The sequence below is a fragment of the Taeniopygia guttata genome, chromosome 2 (assembly GCF_048771995.1).
Source record: "Taeniopygia guttata chromosome 2, bTaeGut7.mat, whole genome shotgun sequence".
NCBI lineage: Eukaryota > Metazoa > Chordata > Aves > Passeriformes > Estrildidae > Taeniopygia > Taeniopygia guttata.
Window position 1 is genome coordinate 87,152,064 of NC_133026.1, and position 25,918 is coordinate 87,177,981.

Consider the following 25,918-nt stretch of genomic DNA (forward strand, 5'->3'; position numbering starts at 1 on the left):
CTGAGTGTGAACAGCAAAGTATACACAAGGGAAGATTGTATTTACATGCACAACCACACCTAATGCTAATTAGGCAGAATACTGGGGAGACTATAATTCCTTGCAACATTTTCCGCTGTACATTTTTCCACTGTAGCTGGGGCTCCTTCACACTCACTTGTCTAAATACTTTAATAAGTGGGGGATTTTAGGTAAGAAATATATTCCCTTGTTAAATTTCCCTCCCAGACTTCTCAAAAAACACAATCTTTTTAAACAGACCCAGACATAGGTAGAAAAATTATTCATTATATATATCAATTTCTTTGCTTCTAATAAGAGAACCGTCCTGTACAAATGAAAGATTCAGCTGAAGCTTTCCCTATTTTATTAGCACTGGCTGCAATCTAGCCCTAAGACCAATGCTAGGAGCCCCAGCAGAGGTGAGGTTATCACTGGCTTCATTTGTAGTGAGGAAAGTGTTTGTAAAAATAAGAAGTGAGGAGATAGACCTCTTGGTTTAATTTTTGACACTGAAGTCCATCTTGCACTGTTGAGATCTGGGCCAAAATTTTACCCTTTCATGGCTTGTACATCTAAGAGTAACTACAAAATAATAGCCCTTTGCCTCATCTTACAGCACTACTAAAAAAGTTTTCTAGCACATTGTCTTAAGGGAAGAACATTTTAAAATATCCTAAACTCTTTCCACAACTAATACATAGGAAAGCTTTACAGCTTTATGGTACTGCATATGAAAATAACAATGTCTGATTGTCTAACAAGTATATTTTTATAATATGCATTCAATAAATAGTTTTATTTCTCCAATGATTTTAATTGTTCCAAAAATCTGCAAATTCAAAAGAAGCTAAGGAAGGGACCTTTTAACACATAGATATGCTGCTATCACCACTTGTTCTCCCCTAACACAGAAAAACAAAAAAAACCAACACAGAAAAATAAAACAATTAACAGGCTTCTGCAACTAAGAGCTCTTCTCGTTTTCACTTATTCAGCAGAGGGATACATGGTACCACCATAAATTCCCATTTCACCACTTAAACCATCAGCTCTGCACTGAAAATGAAATTGTCTTACTAAACTGTTATTTCACAACCTCTGCAAAAGAAAGCTCTAAGTAGCTGTGTGAAGAGGAACCAAACTCTAGTTTTACACCTTCTTTGTTACACCTGTTTTTTTGTGAGAAAAAGGCTGGACTCCTAATTTTCTGAGCAAAAGGATTTTTAAGGTTGGACTCCAAATTGAATAATGTGGCAATTGTGTAACATTTGAAAGACAGAGACTGCGCTACATTTTGTCGCCAGTCATGTACTACAGTTATTAAGATTAACCATAACATAGTTGTTTGTACTTATAGGAAACTTACTGCCCCAGAACTGGAAGGGAAAGAAATACAGTGACAAAGAACAGCCCTGTTTTTCCCCTCTCCTCCATCATGAATCTTAGGGGGCGTGAGTAGTCCTAAATCTACCAACTTCTTACAATTTCCATTGACTGCAATGAACTGTCTTTGATCCTTAACTAGCAGTTGTGGTGCTTGAGATGACTGTGTCTCACAAACTCGGACAAACAAGCTTTGCATTGAATATTCTACATTTTCTTGTTTTTCTCAGAGTGGACTGTTTTACACAAGTCACTGCTCCCTCAGGTTACTGCAATATAGTACAGTGACTATCTTTGCCACTTTTAGAAGTACAACAGTAGTAACAGCTGTCAATATCAATCTTGGTTCAATCATTTCCAACAGTCATTGAAAAAAAATCCTTCCTTATCTTCTTTCTCTTCTTTTGCTCTAAAGTTCTGCATAATTTAACAGTTCTGTGGGTCTGCATAACCACATTCTGAACAAGGCGTTTAATAAAATGTCTGTTTTCTTCTAAAAATAGAATTATAGCATCAGAAATACATACAGTAAATAATTCTTTCTGGATTCTGAGACTGGAGTCACTTCACCTAAGTTTAACATTGAAACATAAATTAGTCATCCCTAAAAAAGTAGATTTATGCTACCTAACTTAGATACCAATCTCAACCTGAGACAGTTAAAATGAGGTAACTAAACTGACCAACTTGTACCAAAACTCAGATCAGGAGTTAGACAAACCCGTAAAAAAACAGTCTGGCACTGAGGTGCCAGAGCAAGTCCAGAGAAGGGCAGTAAGGGGTCCAGAGCATAAGTCCTATGAGAAGCTTATGAAAGATAAGGAGAGCAGAGGAAAAGGATATTAGTATACATCCGGTACTGGCAACATACCCTCATGCATCCCAAAATGCAGAACACCTGCACATATTTCAGTGCAAAAGTCAAATTGAAAAGTCCACTATCAGAAATCAGACAACCCCCAAATGCAAGGAAGAAATGATGATGTCTGCCTCCAGATCAGAAGGCTGAAGGACTGCTTTATTAAAACTAGACTATATTACATTAATATACTACTTAAAAAGATACTATACTATTCTACATACTTACTTCTTTCTTACCTAACTACAAACTCATGATTCTTTGCTGAGTCTGAGACACAGCTGGATATGATTGGTCATTGAACCCAAACAAACTTCACCAGAATCCAATCCAGAAATCACTTAAATTAAACAATCCAGAAATCACTTCAATTAAACAATCTCTATACCAAATTGCACATGGGGAAAACAAAGGAGAATAGATAAAAGACTGTTTTCTCTTCTTCTCTCTGTGCTTCTCCTGAGAGACAGAATTATGTCTCTCTGTCCAGAGAATGTGAATGTCACACAAACTACATGCTTTGTAGAAATACTTTCTGACAATTTAAGTTATCAGAAGAAATCAGAGTCCACTTACAGCAGCACAGACTCTCTGGCTTTGCGCATGTGGAATAGACTATAAAATTAAAGTGAACATTTCTCATGAAGGATGTGGATCCCTCATAATTTATACATACAGACTTATGGGAATTATCAAATAACGTAAACGGTGCAATTGCTGCCATTCAATCCTTTGTGCTCAAAGCTGCATTGCATTTGTTTTGTGTGATCAATCTGAGATGCTTACATGTAGATAATTAAATTCAAAATCAGTGATAAAAGGAAGAAAAGTCTGGATCGATTATCACTGGATAAAAACTCAGACACCACATCAATTTATTTATTCACTATGAAAAACAGCTTTAGATATTACAGACATTTGTGGGATAAAATATTCTACCAGAACAGTGCACTGTGCTTGGCAGCAAACCAATTCCAGTGATTTAGGCAGAAGAAAATTGAACTTTATATTGCAATTGCTGCAAATGGGTACAACTCCCTCATCGTGTTATGAGTCTGTGCAATTACTACAGTAAGAAAACTTCGCAGGTAACCGTTCGAAAGGAAAGGTTTGAGGAGAACAGGTTTTCTTGAACACACAAGTGTTTGTGGCTTTGTTTTCCATGTTTCACAAAGGATAAGACCAAATACCCAAGGAGAGACAAAAGGAATCCTCAGAATAGCTAAAACTCCATTTAAAAACGAACCACAGTTGTTTATTATGCAAGACTGAGACCAGGAAGCTCACACAAATTCCAGTATCACATAAACTAGCTGAAAGAGACAATGTGCCTCTTCTTTCCCCACTTAGTACTTCTTTTCCATATAACTAATAATAATTGGATAAAAGAGGTGTTTAGGGACCAAGTCTCTTGACCAATGGTTAGTGGCATCCTCAGGGAAAAAAAATATGTGTAGTTTCAAACCCGTAAGCCAACTCAGGTAGAAAAGACTGCTTAAGAAAATATACTCAGGGACTATATGCTAGACATGCATGAATAGGATGTACTTCATATTCTTCTACTTCATACATTCCCTTGCCTCTGATTATCCAACCTCAATTCTCTGTTGTTGGTGTAATTTCTCTGTCTTGTTGTCAGAAGCAAATCAGCACAATAAAAACTCACAGAGGATCGTAAAGACAAACCACAGTGGTAAAAATGCAGCCTTTTGGGGGGATAGGGAAAACTTTATGTCATGTCACAACCTCTGGTAGGATCTCTACCTCAAGCTCTTCCTATATGCTACCTCTCAGGAGCCAAGACAGGCAGTCAAGCAAAATGCTCATTTGAGCCTAATATCAAGCTACAGTGCTCTTTAGTAGTACTGTCAATCCAGAAGCATTCAAAAACTAAAAGGGAGATACCATAAGTCTCCTAATATTTACAGAGACCATGTCATGTTTTCTCTCAGGAGCAGAAGTCACAGCTGTGGCCTTTAACACCCACAATCTCACAATTTCACAGTCAATACAATCACCATTCCTCTTGTAGACAAGAGACACAAGTTTTTTGCAGACATAAGATGCAGGACCAGGTGTAAGACCCCCGAGTCCCATGGAGGCAAAAAAAGCTGGAATTGTAAACTCTGTTCTGGCATTTGTCTTGTTATTACTTGGTTAGCAGTGTATTAAATGCAGACTATTTTTTTAATGTTTGCTGCCATGACACAATTCTCATGTCCAAAGCATCCTTTCCAAATTTTTTCAAGGCAGGCACCAAGCAAGAAACTGAAGGCTGCTGCTTTTCTAGCAGCTCTTCAGAAGCAGCAAGGCTGATTTGACAATCTATTTTACAATGACAATATCAGGATATAAGCTCATAGGCTTTTTTTCACTGGAAAATATGTAGTGATGTGCCTGATAGCGATATCAGCGAAGAGGGGCTGAGGAGTTAAAACAGTCAGGTAAAACCAATGTAGTCTATGAAATCAGAAAATAATACTTTGGATAGCAAACAAACAGGAAAAAGAGTTAAGATCATAGAAAACAGTGATGAATCACAGTACATCTTTTCTCCTTAAAGTGCAACTCTGGACAATAATAGTATGTGATCAGTCTTATCCCATGTCATGAAGTAAGAGGACAGAAAAGACAGAAAAGAATGTCCAAAGTCCTAAAATGTGGACCTCAGCATTAAGAGGATGTGAAAATGGCTGAAAAATTTCTCAGCCAGAATTTCTTATAAAACTTGGGTTTAAAAGGCATGTTAGCAAAATGGAGAAAAATATAATCAATAAAAATAAAATAATGGCAACCACATAGCACTACGAAAGCCCTCTGGGTTTTCAAATTATTTTAGGGCCCCTAATCTCAGTCTGCTTCTATTTCTGCTCTCAGAAATAGAATTGCATATGTAAAGACCAAAGAGTTTTCTTTCTCAGTAGCCTTCCACCCACAGACTTGAATTTGCTGGGGTTTTTTCCCCTTCAAATGCCGTCTTCTAGGCACATCACACACATTACACAGGTATTAAAGAGCACAAAACCAGGGTTCTGCATATAATGCTGCTCCGCCTTACAAAGCTCTTTCCTGTAGCCAAATCACCTGCCCACAGTAGCAGAAGGAAAACATAATAATCCCTTTGCATTGTTATGAAATCAATAGACAAACCCGTAAAAATATATCTAGAGCAAGGAGCCTGAGGAAAAGGGAGGAAACATTTATTCAAGAAATGTAGAAAATACATGATTAAATTTGTCAGAACCCTATTTCTAGTCCATTAGTCAATTTGGCCCAGTACAAATTGCTGCTGGGATCCAGAAGAAAGTCTAGAGAGTCACTGTTTAATTTTTGCATCTGACTAGCACTTCTTCTCTCCTGACTTGCATCAATTTCTCTGTCATTAGTTTTGTTTCAGAGAATTCAGCTATATGCTTTTGTGGTCATTTTTATCAGCAGCCCTAGCTTACCGTATCCACTGCAGGTAGCTTATGTGATTTATGTTTTTAATTTTTTCTGCAAAGCACCTAGTACAACGGTGAGAGGCTCCATGTAAAATTACCTACATAAATAAGCAAATATAACACCATTAGCATACCAGATTGTACTCAACAAACTATAAACACTGTAAGTTCAGATAGTTTTGTGGCAGTGGAACTACCAGTGCATGGAGGAACATGTATTCATTTTCTAATAGGTCTAACAGACCTTAAGTTGTTGCATAACTCAATAATAATCTTGTCACAATTTTCTAGGAAGAATTTAGGATTTTCATTTTCTTCTTTACATAGCATCAGTAGCTTTTCCTCAGCAACACACTTGCTTGTGCTAGACCCAAAAGCTTTGAAGTTACAAATAGCCAAAATCCATCTACCACAACTCCTTTGACACAGTGGGAATAATGTATGGGACTGGTTGAGAACAACATTTCCTTATGCAAAGCCTTCAGAAAGCTGATCTCTACCAAGTGATACCCAGAATCCTGGATTTTCCAGCCCCAGATCCTCGAGTCAGTGCAAGTCTCAAGCAATTTGAATGTCCACTCAGAGCACTGCCAGAAGGCCACATTCCAGGGCAGTACTTACCATCTTACAGCTCCACTCTCAGAGACAGGAGCCCAGGCTAGCTGGGACCTGAGACACGCCACGTGCCATAGGCTTTATCGTGAGCTGCTGTGAGTCTGATTTTGACCACATCCATTTGCCTACCTTGCTGCCTGCCCAAAATGACTTCTCTTCACCACAGCTGGTACTGTGCACATGTGTGTGTCCCCACTGCTCCAGCTCCACATTTGGCATTTGGACTTCATGTGGCTGTCAGCAGCTCCAGTCTGCTGGTACAAGAGGTGTACCTCTGGAAAAGGCATGGAAGGAGCCCATGGGAGATAGTAACAGCATGTGACCAAAGCTGGTAGAGCATTATTTATGTGACAACTTATCCCACAGCTCCCTAAAAAGCTGTCTTCAAACACAAAATACCCTATCAGGTAAGTCTGCTGACCTTTGTTCACCAAATAATGCTTTGCTGTTTTTTTTCTTTCCTTCTAAAAATCGACACTGATCTGTATGCTACACAGAATAAATCATGAGGGCAATTCTTTCACTGTAGTTGTAAAAACAAGTTTAACAACACTTACATTTTGCTGTGATTAAACCTGCACAGAGTTGCCATTCACAAATTTGAAATTACTTACAATATGCTGTGAACCTCAGTAATTATATTCTAAGCCATCAAGTTCACACATGCTCTCCTTCTGTAGCAACCCACGTGTGCTTGAGAGAAATTGCTTCTGAACATGCTTAATTTCAAAGTCTTCATTTTATACACTGTATGTAATCAAACTTTTTATTAAACATTGCCAAGCAATCTGTCTCATTTAAAATGAACATCTCAGAAAATGTAAAGGTCCATTAAGCTGTTAATTGTGCACTATAACTCTGAATTCTTGAAAAGTTATGATGAATATTGTTTTCCCAAATGCTTAGTTCCATGTTTAGCTTATTCTACTGCCATAGTTACTATATTGGTCAGGTATATGGCATGAAGTCAGTATAGCCACATGAGCAAAATTCTTGAATCTAGAAAGAGGGAACAAAAAGAGTGTTTAATTTCCATCTCTCTTGTTTGAGTTTTATACAGGGAATTTCACTATATAGGTACAAAACACAAATCTGCTAATGTAGAAATATAAGTACACCCTAAAGGCAGAGTGATTCTGCTACAGTAATGGTTTTAGTGATTTGATAGCTCAAATTCATTGCAAGTAAACGTCAATTAGACTTGAAAATGAAAGTCAAGCAAGTGACATAGGAAATATATACCTGCCACTGGTTTTAAATTATTTATAATGGAGGTGAAAAAATATTTTAGGCCGCGAAAATAAAACCGAATGACTCCATAACACATAAACACATATAAACATATTCAAAACAATTGCTACCTCTTATACATGGTTCTGAAAGAGTTTGAATGCAGGTCTTTGTATGCAAAAAATATCCTCCAGTGAAACATTTATATTTGACTATTCCAAACTCAAGAAACAGCACCTCTTTTTCACATATGTCTTGGTTTGGAAAAACAGGTGTCTGCTAAGGAAGGCCGGAGCTGGGACAACATACTAGCTAATTAATTAGACTTTACTTCCTATCATGTACTCTTGCAAAAAAAAAATTGTATTTCTTATCTTTAAAGGACTCTATATCCATCTTTGGTTTTTGTTTGTAGCAATGTGAATAATATAATACTGAAAGTCAAGAAAGAGGAAAAGGATGAAGCACATACTAATTTCTCTAAATGTCTTGGAACTCAAAACACAGTATTACATGAATGTTGACAGTTATTTTTCCTTTTTTTCCCCTTCCTATTCAATTTGGTGTACATACCTTCTCACAACACTGAAAATGAAGTAATTAGCACTGCTAAGTGTGAATTTATTACATCTTATTGAAGACTTTGTCAGGGGAATCTCTCTCCTCCAAGTCTTATGACCCTTCTATAGGAACATCTGCAGCCAAATGGCTTTCCAGCTTCTTATCATGGCCATACAGTTTAAAAATGGCAGGGCATCCAGCAAAAATTTGTGATCAATTCCTTTCCACTTGGCAAGGCCTGTGACAGCTCTGAATTGCCAGGCATGAATTCGTCATACACAGCAATATACGTCATTGCATTGTCCACAGGGTGCAGCCACAACCAATACCTCCTCAGTATTCCAGAACTCCAGATTCCAGCACCAGATTGCAGGTGCTTTAGCCATGTTGATACTCACTTGATACTCAAGTGCCTACAGCTCTGATTTTCATGGACTGCAACCAGGGGGAAAGTAACCTCAGCTCTTTTTCACTCAATTGAAAAAGAAATACCCAAGGAAATCAAAAGGGCCCCAAATTTACCAAAGAAAACAACATGAGTATTTTGTTAAACACAAACAGCTTTGAAATGTATCGGCACTATCTTTCAAATTACAATAGTTGTTCAGGGCCTAAGACTTCAGACTAAGATAATTAAATTTCCAGAATTCAGTGGAGTGTGTGCTTATTTAATTAAAAGCAGATAGAATTTCATTTGTACTTCACTGTTAAGAATGCCACCTATAATATCACATTTTGACAATGAAGCTTAACTCAAATTTATACTAAAAGCATACTTCATCAAACTCATTCTGAAGTTCATTAGAAAAGCTAAATGCCAGTACTATTTGCTATGGAAATCCCATCCTATTTAGATGTTTAAATAGGCAAACACAGTCAGATAAACTTCACAGTGGATTGTGAATGTTCTACGGTTTTTCAGATGAAGTCTTCTCTATCTGAACCTCTACTGTGAGCTACATGATGTATCCTTAATTTTGAATTTTCACAGGTATGGCTCAATACATTGAAAAAATATCTTGCTTGTGTGTGTGCCTATAAAGTAAATTAGGTTATTTTATTTTCCTTTCAGAAAGGAAGCAGCATATTATACTCATCACTGGGCTATGTCCCACACAGCAAGGACAGAAAGTTACCCTTGTGCACTGCCTTCAGACAATGCATATGTAAGGTTAGCACAAAACTTTCCTCCACCCAAAGGAGAAAGAGACTTAAAACAAGCAAGAGCATACCATTTATTACAACAGCCACCCAAGACAGCTGACAAGCATTCCTGGAATGCTGGAGGCCCCACTCCTTCATCTAAGCAACTTTTTCTCAGCCAAGTAGGAGGGAGGAGAGGCACTACCCCTACCTCTTTGGGTTCAGGCATGTCTGGTTAGTTTAATTATACCATGGTCGTTTAGGTTTCTTCTTTGGCTGAGGCAACCTGTTGCTGACAGATTTACAAACTCCTTTCAACCGACTTCTGCAACACATTGAGCTCATCACAAACACAGGCAGTTTGTGCTGGAGTAATGGACAATAATGCAGAAATTACCTGCTTCTAGCACACTCTTTACACAGCAGGAACATGACCAAGAAGTGTTAGAAGGTTTGTTTTAATCTAGGCTCAGTCACTGCCTTCATACACTGTCAGAGGTCCATCAACTGGTCTCTTTCTGATTTCAAAACACAGTAAAACACACATTGCTAACAAGGCAGGCTGTAATAACACTTATTGTAAATGCCTTGTTACGTGATTGCAGAAAAAAATCAAATTATCAAAACTGTCCATAAATACCTTTCACAGGGAAGGAGCCATTCCTCGAGTATGTTACTTAAACATTATACAATGTATAGGATATTGATGGAGTTCACATTAAGTATATTTTTATAAAATATTTATTTGTTTAGTATTATGTATGTGGTGGGCTGCTCGGTCCTTGGAAGGCCAGACAGACACTTCCCAGAATGCTTGTACCTGGGGACTTTAGGGTTTGCAGTCTATTGGTGTGGGACCAAAGGCTTTAGAGCCCTGCAAGATGAGCAAGGCAGCTATTGTCTAACAGAACATTTTGGATTCTTGTTTTCACCTTTCACAAGAAGACAGATCTGTGTGAAATAAAATAACTTTTAGCTTTCATGAATTCACAGCAAGATTGTACGCATCTTGGGACAAGCTCTTACTGGCAGGCAGATCTCTTTCTCCTGTTGCAAGTTAGCTGGAGAGTCATTGAACTGAAGTTTCTCATCCAACTTACCAGAGAGCCAGGCTTTTAAAAGAAGATGGAATTCAACAACATACAAGATTTTGACAGCAACAAGTAAGTGATTTTTTTTTTTTAGCAGGGGAAAAGTAATTAGGATAGTGCCTCACACCTCTGCTGCAGAGTGCTTCCTTTGTAAGCACAGAAGCCTCAGTCTTATATTCGAGAGGTCAGTTTTAATGTTGTTCATATCTTTTTGTAGTTTTGTGTTCATTTTTCCCCCCTTCCTGTAAAGCAATACTGTTTTCATACATACTTTACTCACAAGTCAGAAATACTTAGTCTGCGACCACTGATAGATGCTTCACGTGTCTAAAATCTCCTTTTTATCACATGACAGGTATTTGCAAAAAAAAATGTATTGAAATTTTAAACACTTTTAAAAGGGTAAAAACAGACAAAATAAAAGAAGTGGTGAGTTGATGGCTGAGAAAACCTGAATGTTGAAAAGCTCATTTGAGAACCATTGCCTGTGATCACTAGATTCATTACAAGCCTAGGGAGTCTCCACAAAATCCGAAGTATATACCTCATACTCCTCTAAATAGTCTCACCATCCAAAAGCTTGAAATAAATTCTAAATTATTCACAACATGTTATTGAGCTGGTATTCAATAATTTCAATGAGGTAATTTTCTTCTGCCTTGACACATACCAAATCCACTAACAAAATTGAGAAAATTAAACCTGGATTCACTAAGTGTTATTAAACTTAACATAAAGGAGACAGTTCTGTTAAGTCCTGCTTTGTTTATCTTTCGTATTCCTGCATTTTACCATGACTCATGCTGCTTCTTAAAGGCAGCCTTTAATTTCAAGGACACCATCTTTGGTTACAACCTCCAAGCTAGAAATAAAGTTTAAAACAGGTAAGAAACTTGAATCAATGGAATCAGCAGACAAACAACAGAAAGAATAATGAAAGCTAGAAGGAACTGACTAATACTGCCAGCATACACTACAAAGTTCTATCTGAGTTTTAGGTACTTATTTGCTATTATTTCAATTTACCAATTCAAGTTAGTGCATTTAGCTTCAAAAAACTAAATCCTTAATGTGATCAAGTTTAATCAAGTTATTTTCTCTTCTTTAAGTCATTTTGGTATCCAAAACCAAAAACACTCTGTACAAAATCTCACTATCTTCTTTGATTTTTGCTCCATTCTTGTAAGTAATAACCAGTTTGTGGACCATATTATCACTTCCAGCCTAGCATGAAGTTTCATAACAACAATACAAAAGAAAGCTCACATTCCAACAAATTTATTACACCCTAGAAGAATTCCCAGAAAGATGTGCTTTCTTTCTCTCTGGAAATCTGTTGTGCCACCAGATTTCCTGTATTTGTTTGAAATGCTCGTGCCATTTCCTTATCTTTACAATACTTTTGGTCTTCTCATAGCACCCAGAACACTTGATGAAGTCACACCACCATCTCAAGAATCTTTTAATCTGTCTCAATTACCAAACCCTCAATTGCAAGGCTGCAGGATTTACTTCAACAACCCCATTCTATTTTGGTCACTTCAGAAAGATTAAGGTAATTTGGATCAAGCCCAGAGGCAGAGTCATTGAGACTGGCATGGGGGATGAAGTATGTATTTTGGAAGTAGTACCTAGAGGAGTATATCTTGTTCAGCCTATGAAAACGTCTCCTTTACTTAAATACATCAGAAGGGGTTAATAGTAGAACAGACCACAAATACCTATAAGCAACACAAAAATTTGGTGTTAGGAACAAAAGGACACTGGTTTCTCAAGACCCAGTGTAAGAGGGAGTATTCTATTCCTTACAATGGGGAAAGATCATTAACAGTATATGAAAAGTACTCTATAATAGCTGGAGATAAAACACAAAAACCCTGAAGGTTATGTGTGTTCCCATACTCTTGAACCATACCAGCTGGGATATGTTTCTGACCTGGCTGTCCTGAAACCTGGCACCCTAAAACCCCTGCTGGGCACAAACATACTCATTTCATTCCTGGCCAGGTTAAGGTGGAAGGGTTATACCAAACCCTCACCCCTTGACAGTCACTGCCCATCTTTCTGCACTTCTCCTCCTCAGTTTTTTCTGCTGCTGCAGTGCTCTGCTGGCTCTGCTCCCTGTGGTGTTTTACACATCCCCTGGGCAGCCTGGAAGCTGTGAAGCTGCCCGCCTTTTGCCACATAAAAGTTTTCATCAGGGCAGCCACGACCTCTGCAAGAGGCTGTTATATATTTAATGAACACAGCTAGCTGGCACCTGCCTGTGGCCAGGTGCAGTCTCAGTGCTGGGGGGAGGAAAAACCTGCTAAGAGACATAGGATATCAACTGATAATTTCAGCAAGACAGCAGGGCTGCAAAATAAAACAAAACAAAAAAAACCAAAAACAAAAACAAAAAAAAACCCCAACAGTGTTGGGATTACAGCATCTAGCATGGCTGCTGTAAACAACCTGCTCACTAGAGAAAGACAGCTGAAGGCTTGAGCCATCATTTAACAAAGTAAATGTGTTTGCTTTGTCTATAAAATGACCAGATGAGCTACAGATAACCTGCAAGAACTCAGAGAATAAACTGGCATTATCAAAGATGAGAAAGCAGTCACAGTTATACTTGATGTAACAGGGGCAGAAGATAATTCTAAGGCTACATCAGAAATTAGAGTAAAAAGAAATGTGATGAAATCATTCAAACACTGCAGAGGCACCTACCCCAAAGTTATTACTACTTGCATATCATATCTGCTTCTGAAGAAAAAAATAGCAGAAGATCCTGAATACCTTGCTAAATTCAGGAGATGAGAAACTCACCAGTAGTTAAAAAATATATATTCAAAATTTAAATAGTAAGTCGTGAATTAGTTAGCCCACATTCTTAATAATAAAAACATAGGCAACACTAATAGCTATTCACTTAGGTGGACTTTATAATAAAACTACTTCAGTGGATACCAGTGTTTAAAGTATTAAAAATCCTGATCATTAAGGATCATGCAGTGGGGGCAACAAAAACAGTACCCAAGTGCCAAGGGAACAGAACATAAGTAGGGTCAGAACTGGCAGTCAGAATTTTGAATGGAAGCAAAAAGACTTATAGTGCAAATGACGACTTTTTAAGGACTCAAATATGCTAGTTAAAAGTGCAGCAAGGAGAGGCTCAGATATAAAATAAAGGATGAATGCAAAACGCTCTGTCTTGCAGCAACAATGATACCAGAAATTTCAGATTCTTTGAGACACAGATGGAAGGCATCATGGAACACCTTGGGAATGCTTCAGTGTGTCCTCAACAGCTTAATTATAACAATAAATTAAGTATTGCTTTGCAAGTGACAAGAGTAAGATTCAAAATAGAACTCAATATGGATTTGCTAACTTCACAGAAAGATTATTAGAGACTATTTTAAAAGGGCCAGAAATAAAATATCTCTGTGTTTCTAAAAAAGTAGATGAATTAGTATTTCCCAAAGTTATGATTTTAAATATGACATAAGGTATGAACAGCACAAGTTTAAATTTGTCAGTCATGCACTTCTTGCTGCAGGATCATTGAGCCAGTTTCAAATGGAGCAAAACAGAAAGTATCCATAGACATCAAAAAAAATAGACATAAAAAAAAATCAGCTGAATTTTGAACAACATATATAACTGAAGGCAGCTTTCAAAATTTCTTAAAATCAGTCAGATGGAGCACCTCTCCAATGCTACATATCTTGTGCTGAGAAACAGCAGTGCATTGAAGCTAAAACAAAGTTGTCAAGCACAACAGGTGCACACAGGGGATGGCAGAAATTATATTTGTGCTAAATATCTGGTCTTCCAAAAGCCTTACTTGAAATACAAATAATCATGTAAGCCACTAATGAAGTTGTCAGGCTCCCCTGGAGTTGGCAAAGGAACTGCTAGTGCTCCCAGCAGCCAGGCAGGACAATGTTACTGCTCCTTGAACATTCAAGGCTACACAAACATCACCAGAAATGTCACCCACTGGTGTCTCACAATGCCACTTCTTCGGAAAAGCAGCTGCAAACCCAGAAGAGGGAGGAACACTACATTTCTTCTATAAGTATGTTATAGCCCTGGGAGGGGAAAAAAAGCTTCCATATCAATCCTGAAAAAGACAAAGAGACTGAGAAAATGGAGAAACAGAATTTGCATTGGAGAAATTTCACTATTTTTATCAGTGTTTTGTTCCAGTTGAACTATCTAACTCATCAGCTCATGTGCCCTTTCCCCTTTCAAAGACCTCCTCATGGGCACAGAGGCTGTTGGGTCCTGGCCAAAAAAGCAGCAAAGGATGCAGCAAGTCTGTGTGCCATTTAAAAAACATGTGAACTAAACCTGAATCCAAGTAAGCCTGTACCACTCTCCCTACTCTGAATGTTATCTAGAGGACAATGGCACAGAAAGATCGCATTTAAACTTAGTCTCCACAGCTTCTTTGTCACAAACATATTAGAAAAGCAGAGTCCTGAGGGGTTCTTTTCTAAATCAGAAAAAAAAAAAAAAAAGGTTGTATCCTCTTTTTCAGACCTCTATGCAAGACATTCTAGCCACCCATACTAATAAAACTCAGAATTTCCCAGAAGCATTTAATCTTTTTTGTTCATAAACTAGCAATCTTGACCTTCAGCTTTTAATTTATTATACTGAAGTATTTATTTGTTTCAATAAATGAAGCATGCCAGATTTGACTCTCTATGCAACAAAGTTTAGTCAGAGAGCATGACCATGTACATACCAATATTATTCACTACTCTCCATACATATGAAGGTATAAAGCTGACTACCAGAAGAGTAACAGAAAGCATTACAAAATTCCTTTCTAAAGCTTCAGCTCATCAAGTTAATGATTAATGAATTTATTAAAAAAGAGCTGAAAGTCCAGGAGCAAAGTTCCAAAGTAAAACAAAGTGATTTTACTTGTTCTTAAAACAGTCTTCTAACTCATTCAAAAGTGACCTAGTACCCTGACCGGAAGCTTTTTATGACCTTGCATAAAGGATTGCAAAGAGTAAACCATCCAAAAGTAATAGATTGGCTCATAGAAACAACTATTTATAAAATTGAATCTTTTGCACAAAAGGCTAGGTGTGACTGAGGGACAAACAAGAAGCATCTGCACCAAAGCTCCTGCTATGCTGTCACTCAGCACACGACAGAGCCCACAGTGGGCTCAGCCACTCACTGGGGGCACACTGGTATTGTTTAATTGCACACCTAAAAAATTTCATGAACCACAAGGAAAATATCAGCCCTCTTACCTAAGTTCTTCCAAAAAACCTATCCATTAATCCTAATTACCTTCTAATTCCTCTCTCATTTACATGTACAGTCACTGCACTGAGCACGGTGCCCTTTTGCTGGACTTCCCTGGCTGGGGTACTTCAGAGCTGTCCCACAGAGCAGTGGGATCAGGAAAAGCAGTGATTGCATATACGGTGTTCTAAAACAAGCATGTAAAAGGCTGAACCACCCTAGACTGGAAACAAGGTTTTCAAGTTGATGGGTGCCAATAGGGAGGACAGGATGCAGTGCTCAGATGTCACTCATCCATTTGGTCTCCTGTCAATGACCTTTGCAAAGAACAAATCGATACTAAGAAGATACCGTATCTGCTACTTCTTACTGTGCAGAAAAGGTCAAACCATTTTCATGTATGTATCAGTTCCAACATTACTGTTTTCAGACATGGAACTGCTTAAACCTGGGAATTAAACAAAATCCCTATCTTGAACAAAAGCAAAGCACCATTTCAAAATTTATTAACTTAAAGAAAAGACTTGGAATGGAAATTTATTTCATAAGCAAGGTATGATTCTTGCAGAAGGAATATAAAATTCTATCTTGCTATCATGAAATGTTCTCTAAAACTACAATGCAAATGAAATTATAAACAGTATTTATGAGACTGCTTCCTTAGCATAATCTGGTACCACCTGTGGGTTTAACCACAGAAACAAATATCTTGTTAAAGCACTGAGCCATTTACAGTCATTTTGTGCATGTCTGCTGTACCCGTTTTTGATTGTATGTACTGATTAATATCCTCTTACAGTTCACTTAGACAGCATATTTTGAGAGAAGACCTTATGGAAGTACATGTCTTGGTTCTATATTTTAACTTGATCCCATTTAGCTCAATGCCCAATCCTTTTAGCTTCAGCAAGAAAATTCTGTAATATATATATTGCCACAGTCTAGGAGATCCTTGGTACCAAAATCATAACTGAAATTTCTGACCTTTTTTAAAATATATAATTGAATTCCCAAATTATGATTCATCTTAACACTTCACAGGACCTGAAAGCTAAAGGATGAACACCACGACTCTATTAGCACACTGTGCGTACATGAAAAAGTATCCTGTATCTGGTTGTATGTCTTAAACATACCACAGATTTCAAACAACTTCAGTCTGATTCTGGTTAGAAGACACTGCTGCACTATTTCATATTGCAAGTGCAAGATTCATGAGGACAATGTGTTAAAATATTCAGAAATCTAGTATTTTACAATGCTTGCATATGGGAAAAGGGTTATTTAATACTCAGTGTAATGAAATTCTGAGTTACATTAACTGCAGCATCATAAGGAGATATTGTACTCCTGCTCTCTAGCTGTGTGGAAATGGAGCACTGGCAGTGCCATATATCCATAAGCAAAGTAATAAAAAAAGGATCTATAATCTTTTGACATATCCATTTAATACATTTCAGTAAGGTTTATTATATTTTTTGCTTCCCTTTTTCAGCATCACTCATGGTTAATGTCGAGCTATGCACAATGCTTAAATTCACTCAGCAGTCCACATTAAGAAAAGAGAAGCAATGTTTTTAAGAATAAAATAGTTATTTCTAATCTTATTGCACTTGAGTCAGTCAAGAGGTAAAGCATCTTATTATAATTTTGTAAATCTGAGAAAACATCCACTGACTTAATTATTTAATTATTCATGTTGTTCTCTTGCAAAGCCATATTCTAAGAATGGTTTCTCTCTGTCAAGCAGACATGAAGGTAAAACCAAATCTCTCAGCTTTGTAACATTAAACAGTGTACACTGACAGATTAGCAAAGTCTATTCTGATATTGCTATCACCCATATCAGCCAATATAAATCTGAAATTAAGTTTGGAGTAAATTTCTAATTAGTTGATTGTACCATCACACCAGAAAATCAAATTTAGAAAATAATAAAAAAAAAAAAACAAAACCAAAAACAAAAACAAAATAGCATTGTCTTGGAGTCAAACACTGAAAAAAATGCTACTCTTCTGACTGCAGCCATGCACCATAAGCCAAATTACAAGCCAGCAACTAATTTTAAGATTTCTAAAACTACCTGCTGAATTTCACTGAGGAAATCCAATCTATGCACTGTGATGCAGGATAGAACTGCCTGTCTCCCTGTCTTGTCATACTGCTTATTTTGATGAGCTGCAATGGCATAGAGGTATAGATTTTTAATATACTTTTATTGCATTTTGGATAGCTGACTTATTGACTGTAGGTTTGGGGCATTTTCTTCCTGAATTTTTATGACTATGACTTTTTGATGACTGTGCTTTTTAAAATTCTTATTGGAAGTTTAAAAATGGCTGCATTTCTTTAGGGACAGATGAAAAATTGTATCAGGTGTAATACCAAAAAATGTTCATTCAGATGCAGAGGGCATTAAAAAAAAAACCAAAAAAAACCCACAAAAAAACCCCTGAAGACTAACATTGTCATCTCCCATTCTACCTTAAAAAAGTCTCAAGCTTTTTAAAAGCAGCATTCAACATAAAACATGCTGAAGTAAATTCTTTTCAAGTGATCTAGGTTTTTAGTTAGTGAAAGCCTATTTCCTTACTCCCTAACAATGAAGAACACATAGTACAATAGTAATTATTCCAAAAGCAGTTACACTTCCTAGTGTGCCTTCTTAAGCAGAACTGTGAAACAGCAACATTGCAACAGCACTCAGTAAATGGAAATCAGAATGCTAACTCTGCATGCAAGCACACAGGTCTGATCAAAAGACTGTGCAGACCGTGGGTATTGCTATAACTGGCTGTAAGTGTCTGCCTCTGTAGACAGCTATTCCTCGTGGGTAGTCGCTTTCATTTCATTTGGCCATACATTAATAGGCTGTCATCCTATTAACGGTGCACTGCATTAAGATAGGGTTGTAGCAAAAGCAAAAAGAAATGCTTTCTCCAGAAAAGCTGATGACGGGAAGGGGGAAACAGATTGTAGCCAGCAGCAGCATCCAACTAGAAATCCTGTGTTTTTAACACTCCCATAAAAACAGTCAGAGAAAGTGCAACAGAAAGGTATAAAACAGATTTTCTTCATTACAGCTATGAACATTACAATGCTATTGATCTGAATTCTGTGATGTGTTTTGGAGAAATATTTACTTTCAAGGAAGAAGATAAAATAGGAATCCATTACATTATTTACTTGCCTTAAGAGTGTCATTAAAGGCAGGCAAATAAACTCAAAGCATCCATATTCTGTGATAAAAAGGTATTTTATAAAATATCAAGAATTTTATGAAACAAATCCTTAAAATCAATAACAAAGTGCCTAAGTGGTATATTTCATCATGATGTAAATCACGACAAATCAGTTGCAAGATGTGTACCTTCAGGACACTCCATCCAGAACTTTTAAAGGAATACTTTATTTAATCAGTTCATTTTCTTGCAGAAAGCCCCAGAAGCCCCAACACTCAATTTTACCTTTTTTTTTCTATTCTTAAAAGTTATATTAAAACTGCTTTAAAAGGTATTTTATTACTCCAGTGGAAGTAAGTACCTGCTGTAAAACAATGTACACATTCCCATAAGCTTTTTGTAAGTTCTGACAAGCCATTACACCCCATTTAATTTTATCTGAATTTTAACCATGTTTTTGCACGTAATCTCACCTTACTATCTTACCATACCATCTTACTAATAATCCCTTCTGAAATTCCAAGTTAAACTCTGGACTTGCATTACAGCACTAAATTAACCATAGGACTTTGAGGATTTGAACATCTGAGAGAAAAAGAATTTATATGATTCAAGACTTGATTGTCCATATACCTTGTGTTTTAAAAGTTAGGTATTTTCTTTAGGCATTATAGATGACCCTTAGAAAATGGTACCACATCAAAGTCATCAAAACAGTGCAGGCCTAACCAAAATGAAAACTATCAAGAGTATCACACAACATCTGAAATAAAGATGATGCTACCTGTATCGAACATGCTCGATTGTGTCATATGTCAGCTTGCTGCTGATATTCTGACTATGAGGGTTGCCTAGGAGACAATAGAGATACAGGAATTAATCATTAATCACAATTTTGCTATTAAATTTCTCTTATCAAACTATTACATCAAGAGAGCCTAAAAGATGATAAAGATTCAATGCGTAATTCACAGCAATTCCCTTAAGCCCCTTAGTCAAGACAACAGACATATAAAGGGATAAAGCAATTATGACAGACCTAGAAACTTCAGCTGGATTTCTTACTAATATTTAGGCAGTTCCCCTAAAAAGAAAATGAAACTGCATATGCACAAACTAGAAAAACTACAGACAGAATGCACATTCATAAATGTATTTGTGCAGTAGCTAAGAAGCAAAAGGCAGGATCTGGAGATAACAATCATGATTGGATAGAATAATGAATCCTTGTTTTTTTAGTGTCTGAAATCCAAATAATTCATTGAAATATAAATTCTATTGCAAAATTAGTAGCTACCTTAGCCCAGCTCAGCATAAGCATATATAACAATTAAGGCTGCATGATTTTATCTTCTTGAGCAAAAAAGATTCCAGCAATATTCACTCAAACACAGCAGGCTTTCCTATTAGCAAATACTCAGAGAACGTGCAAAAACAGTTTGGAAAGGGAATAAGGAAAAATTTATATATTAACACAGTTTTTGCAGTAGGCTCCAATATTAGCTCTTTTCAAAATTTAAAAGTTATGCTGCTGAAAATTGTTGAGTGAAGGTGTTGAAAATAATAACTTTAGCGCTCAACTCCAAAACTTAGACTTTTCATGTCTGATGTTGCATTTCTGTAATTTCCAATTCAAATATCTTCAAATTAGAAGTGAGACTATCCCTTACATATATTACTTTCCCTCATTTACACATGCAAGAGCTAAAATGCAGTTCTTTGAGCCTGTGGATTGTCACCAAGAAAATAAAAAAGCTGCAAGTCAAACTCCCCCCTTCATTCACATCTGTTAAATTAACTCCTCCTATACTGTCCTTGGACAGCATTTACTGTTCTTAGAGTATGAGTATGTAAGTAGGAAAAAAAATGACTATGCTGGGGCTCTTGTTACCATTTCAGATGAAAATACCAATAAAAATATAAAATTTGTTTACCTATAGCATTATAGGTAGGATGCAAATCTGCTGCAAACTGTCAGTACAACTATTTCTATTCACAAGCACTTAAATGATTCACAAATTTTTAATTTCTGACCCAGATTGTACTTATTAAAGGGGTTGAGCCCAATGTTTTTTTTTGAAATAACTAAGATTAGAGCATAGACTTTTCACTTTACAATGTCTGTGGTGACAGAACATTAATTTTTGTATCACTGGCATGCACTTGAATAGGAGATCTTGAATGTAATCAAATCAATGTATTTTTTCATAACAGGAAAAAAAAGCCCCTATCTCTATAAAAAACAACACTTATTTTGTAGTGGAACTCAAATTTATGCTCTGGATCCCAGCCTTGCCAGCATTCAGGAAAAAGAATAGGGGGAAATGGCATAATGGCACATGAAAAATGAAAACTACCCAAAACTCTCAAGTGGCTTACCCAGGTGATAAACACATGTGTGCCAGTGCTGGAGCGAACAAGCATTTTCTTGTAAAGCCGTGGTACCTAGTTCCCAAGTGAGGAATCCCTTTGTTCCATGTATCAGGGAGCACAAGAAAGACACAAAACTAGCAAAAAGGACACATGATTCACAGATAGTAATACACCATAGGAAATTTGACTACTTCCATGGGACTTCTCACAGCATAATACCATGCAGGTTTTTTTTTTTGCTGATTGAGCATGACTCACTCTAATGTAAATTGTCTCACACAGTATCAATATTTCTTATACAATGGATGCTGCTGACTTTGTATAAAAACACACTCTGTGTGTGATTCTGCCTACATAATAACATCAGAAAGAAATGAAAGGTTTAGGTAGAGGATCTGGGGATGAAGTATTTACAGGTGGTGCTGCAATAGTTAAATCTCCACCCAGATATTATGCAATTCTGTAGATCTTTTACTCACATTCCTCTGCACAGGACTGCTTTTGCAACACCTATCCTTTTTCTGAGTAGGCACCAAAGTCTAATAGGGAAAAGTCTAATAGCACCTATTCTGTGCCTAAATTCACTTGGGATCTTTGAGCTATGCTTTCTTCTGAGTAAAATTCTTATACTGAGTCACAGTATAAGCTCTTTGTGATGACTCTGTCTGAGAAGGAGGGTGGTTCTGGATTCAGGTCCTTGCATAAGAAACTAGGTTTGCATTTTTGTGTGGAAAAAAACCCACAAAGAATGAACAGTGCTTATAGCTAAAATGGATTTCTTTATCCCAATCCTGGTGCCCTAACAGAGTCATGCAACAGAGCCATGTTTGCTTTGATCTTTCTTCTTTACCGACATAGACAGGTCCTTGGCCACCAAAGAAGGAAGCTAGGGGTGACACAAAGGCCTATGCCTCCTTTGTAAAAGCACTGGTCTTCCAGCTACTCTACAGCAGCATTAAAAAGCCTGCAGAAGCTCCAAGAAGCTCAGTTTTGAATGATTTAGATGGAAACTTGAGAAGACTCATGGGAATGTTTCTTTGCACTTACCATAAATGTTGTTTCTGAGGTCATCAGTAAAAGCTTTAAGTAAACTCTCTGGGAAAAGCGCTGAACCAGCATGGTCAAGGTAAGTAATCCCTAAAACACAAATACAATTACTAGTTTCAATTTTTAAAAGATTTAATGTCATTTTCTCACGGAGATTGCATTGTGAAGTGCACCATTCAAATACCTCTTTTCATTCACTAGCAAAAAATAAAAAAAAAAAAAGGATGAAACAATACAAGGCAAACATTTTGATTACCTGTGTATAATTTTTAATTAAGACCAAAGAAGGTCCTTCCTTTCATGCTTAGATTACACAGTCCTTGGAAGAGAAAAATCTTTTGTTTGGCCTGTACAAAACTGAGCAAGCTGGTGTCTTCAGCCATTGCTAATTCTAGGCACTACTTATTATGAAAACTACTATTACCACAATAATTACAAAACAACTATTACACTAATAATTATTATTAACTGCAACATCGATAGTGATGTCTCCTTGCTGACAGGTGCCACAACTCTCTCAAGAACTCACTGATAAGACTGAATTTTTTTCTGAAGACCAGAGACAGAACAAGAAGTTTTAATGTTTTTAATCACGTCTCTCCACTCTGCTACACTTAAAATTAAATTAATTTTTTAAATATCCTTTTATATTATTTAGCTATTGCAAAACTTTTAAATAAATGCTTATTGGAAATGAAGGCTTTTTCATGTTTGGCCATTTTAGATTTCTTAATGTTTAGCAATTATTCTTCCATTTCTCCAGTGTGTTTCATGCTCTTCATTAGTTTTCTCATTTCACTTACCTTAAGTATTTCAACCTATTTCAAATTTTAATAATGATGAATATGATTAAGATTAGAATTTATTAAGTATTTTAAAGGTCTTCCCTTTCCACATGGATTTAAAATTCAGTTAAGCTTTAAATGAGACGTCTTGACACTTGGAAATATATATTATTATATATTATGTTACTGTAGTAGTGATCCAGTGGGTAAAGCTGTGAGGTAGTGCTAATAATAAAACCAACCCAGACACCCACCCCTTATTTTCAAAAGAGAAAAGTCCTCTCCTGCCTTAAGATTTCCTCACTTACAGTGCCTAGCAGAAGTAGAATTCTTAATGATGGCTTGAAGTCACTCAAGTGTTATAAGATGTTTCAAGGGGTGGAGCATGTACAAAAGCAGAGACAACTTATTAGCTGTACAGGTTTTTTATATTTTACTTTTTTAAAAAAGAATAATCCTAGGAAATTTCCCCCAAGCAATATGAAGCAGCACAGACAACCACTCAGGGGTCAAAATGCATATGGAGGTCTGTCCTGCTCAGTTCCCAATAGCTGCTCAGCTCCCCACAGGAATGTATGGCTTTGGAGGGAGACAGGCACACTGCCCATGGCAGGACACAGCCAGGCCCTGCCCAGTGCTGTGGTACAGCTTCTGCCAGCAAGGAGACAGCAGCTTTCCCTACAGCAGAACCTATACTCACCATGGCCACCTCAGGACCTGCAGCTTGGCACCAAAAGCTCAGGCAGGCCCTGAGATTGAGCAACAGCCACGACCTCCACCAGCTCCAACAGCAGCAGTCAGGGCAATAAGGCAGCCCGCAGTCACTGGCTACAGCTGGGAGAGGAGGGAAAGGCAGGACTGGGGCTGAGAATGGGAAGAAACAGCGCTGAGCCAGGCACAAGTGGAAGAACTGCTGAAGCACGGACAAACCACTCTTCAACTAAATAAAGTTGAAAAGAGGGTATATTTATTACAGCGCTGGACATATGGGGAGTAACCTCCCAAAGACATGTAAAAAAGTCACAAACTCTTGCTCTTGATTTATCCAAGAGAGTTTTACATATACAGATGGTTTCCAGGATGGTTTCTATGATGCCTATTACATAAACATTAGCTCTTGCCTCATATTATAATTAGCTGAATATCCATTACAGCTGTGCAATTGTCCTCTTTAATTGTGGGTAGGTGGGCTTCTGAAGAGGAAGTAAGATATGGGTTCTCTGCTTGCTTCTTCTACCTCTATTGGGATCAGGATTGAAAGCACTTGAGATGATAGTTCGTGTTCAGACTCAGGTGTTTATTGTTTCTTATCCATGTTACAGTCTCACAGCCCTGAGTTCTGCAGTCTTTCACTAGCAAGGCACAAAATGGCCACCTATCTCTCGTTACAAGGTCATTTAAGACTAAGCTATTCAATTAAGAAATTACACCTAAGTTATTTTTCCTTTTAACCTAATAACTGATCACTCAAAGACCACAGTGCGGACTTTTCTGTCCAATTACAAAATACCACCCACACCCGTAAAGAACAACCACCTGTGTCCGCCCTAAAACCTCCATTTTGCTTCATATTTATTACTATATTCTAAAACCCCAAACTCTAAGTTTTCCACCTTGTGATATTACACACTTCTAACGAACTACACACCCATAATCCCAGTGCTATTAATCCATTTTGGAAGCCTTCTCCACAGCCTCGGGTCAAATGCAGTGTTCTCTTGTGGGCCTGTGCCTTTCAGCACAGAAAGCCTAAAATTCTCAGCACCAAGAGTTCCAACAGTAACACACCTTCTTCATGGCAAACTCTTCACCCATGTCAAGTTGGCAGGGCTCCTTGGCTGGCCGGTCACAGTCCATACCTCCTCTCATTCTTAGAAACCAGTGGTATTTATGGTTCCTGCACTCTTACTTCATATATCACCTGTCACTCCCAACCTTGTTTCAGTTATCCCCACATGCTACCAATTAGTTTCCTTGTTAAGCTCTAATCACAGTACATGATCTTTGCTAACTACATTTCTAACTTAACTCCTTAATATATATAGTTTTCACCTTCTTACTTGCATTCCTAGCTCAGCCCTCTGACTTACTGCTGTCCCAGAGGGAGCCACCTTGGCCAACACTCTTCCAAAAAAGCATCCACAGAGGTGCCATTTGGCTCTCATGGGCACCAGGAGCACAGCCAGGTGATGCTCCTCTGTGAGCAGCTTCTGTGTTTGGACCTTTCCATCCCCAAGGATGGAGACAGCACTGAAGTCATTACACAGCCCAACAGCATGAGCAAAAAACAGGCAACCAGCTGAGGCTTCTCAAACACAAACCATCCACTGACAAGTGACAGGCACTTTCCCATCCTGACCAACACTCCTGTGAGACAATGTGGACTAAAAGACCTCTAGGTAAAGGCCCTTTAAGTGTTGTTTTTTTTTAAATTTGATTCCATATGTAGCTCATGATGAATGACAATATTGCAGTTCTGTGAAATGGAAATATAAAAAACAGCTAGTCATTTTTTAAATTCCTCCTCTGGGTATAATACTTTTAAAATCTGTGAGGAAATTTGGCTGAGGAAGGAAAAATTATTAATTCTTAAACATTTATTTCATATTTAATGCTGCTGTTTAATTGAAAACAGAGAACAGCATTTAATACTCTCTACCACTGCCCAAAAAAAAGAAAGGGGCTCTCTCATCTTTTGAGGCTGCACTGAAACAAATACCTTCATTGCTATTGCACTTTCGTGATGTAGTTTTTCCTTGCTGTCTTATTTCAACCAAATTGTATTTTTAAAGAAAAGAAAAAAAAAAGTGAAACATGTATAACACAACAAAAAAAACCATATTAATAACTTCCATTGTGTTTTTCCCCTGGTTTAATAACATTTACTATTTTATCTTTATTGAATGCACATTAAGCAAAGGCATTTGCCAATACATAGAGTTCC

General features: G+C 37.3%; 1 protein-coding gene across 3 annotated transcripts in view; it reads right to left on the minus strand.

Moving 5' to 3' along the window:
- MOCOS (molybdenum cofactor sulfurase) overlaps positions 1-25,918 on the minus strand; it is a 211,579-nt gene that overhangs the window by 160,385 nt on the left and 25,276 nt on the right. For 2 of the 3 annotated variants that reach the window (XM_030265788.4, XM_072924394.1), the window contains exons 2-3: positions 22,190-22,279; positions 19,554-19,620 (exon numbers count right to left, since the gene is read on the minus strand). In XM_030265788.4, the coding sequence (XP_030121648.4) occupies positions 19,554-19,620; positions 22,190-22,279 (157 nt within the window). The remainder of the gene's footprint in view (positions 1-19,553; positions 19,621-22,189; positions 22,280-25,918) is intronic. The other variant, XM_072924395.1, reaches the window with a different exon arrangement.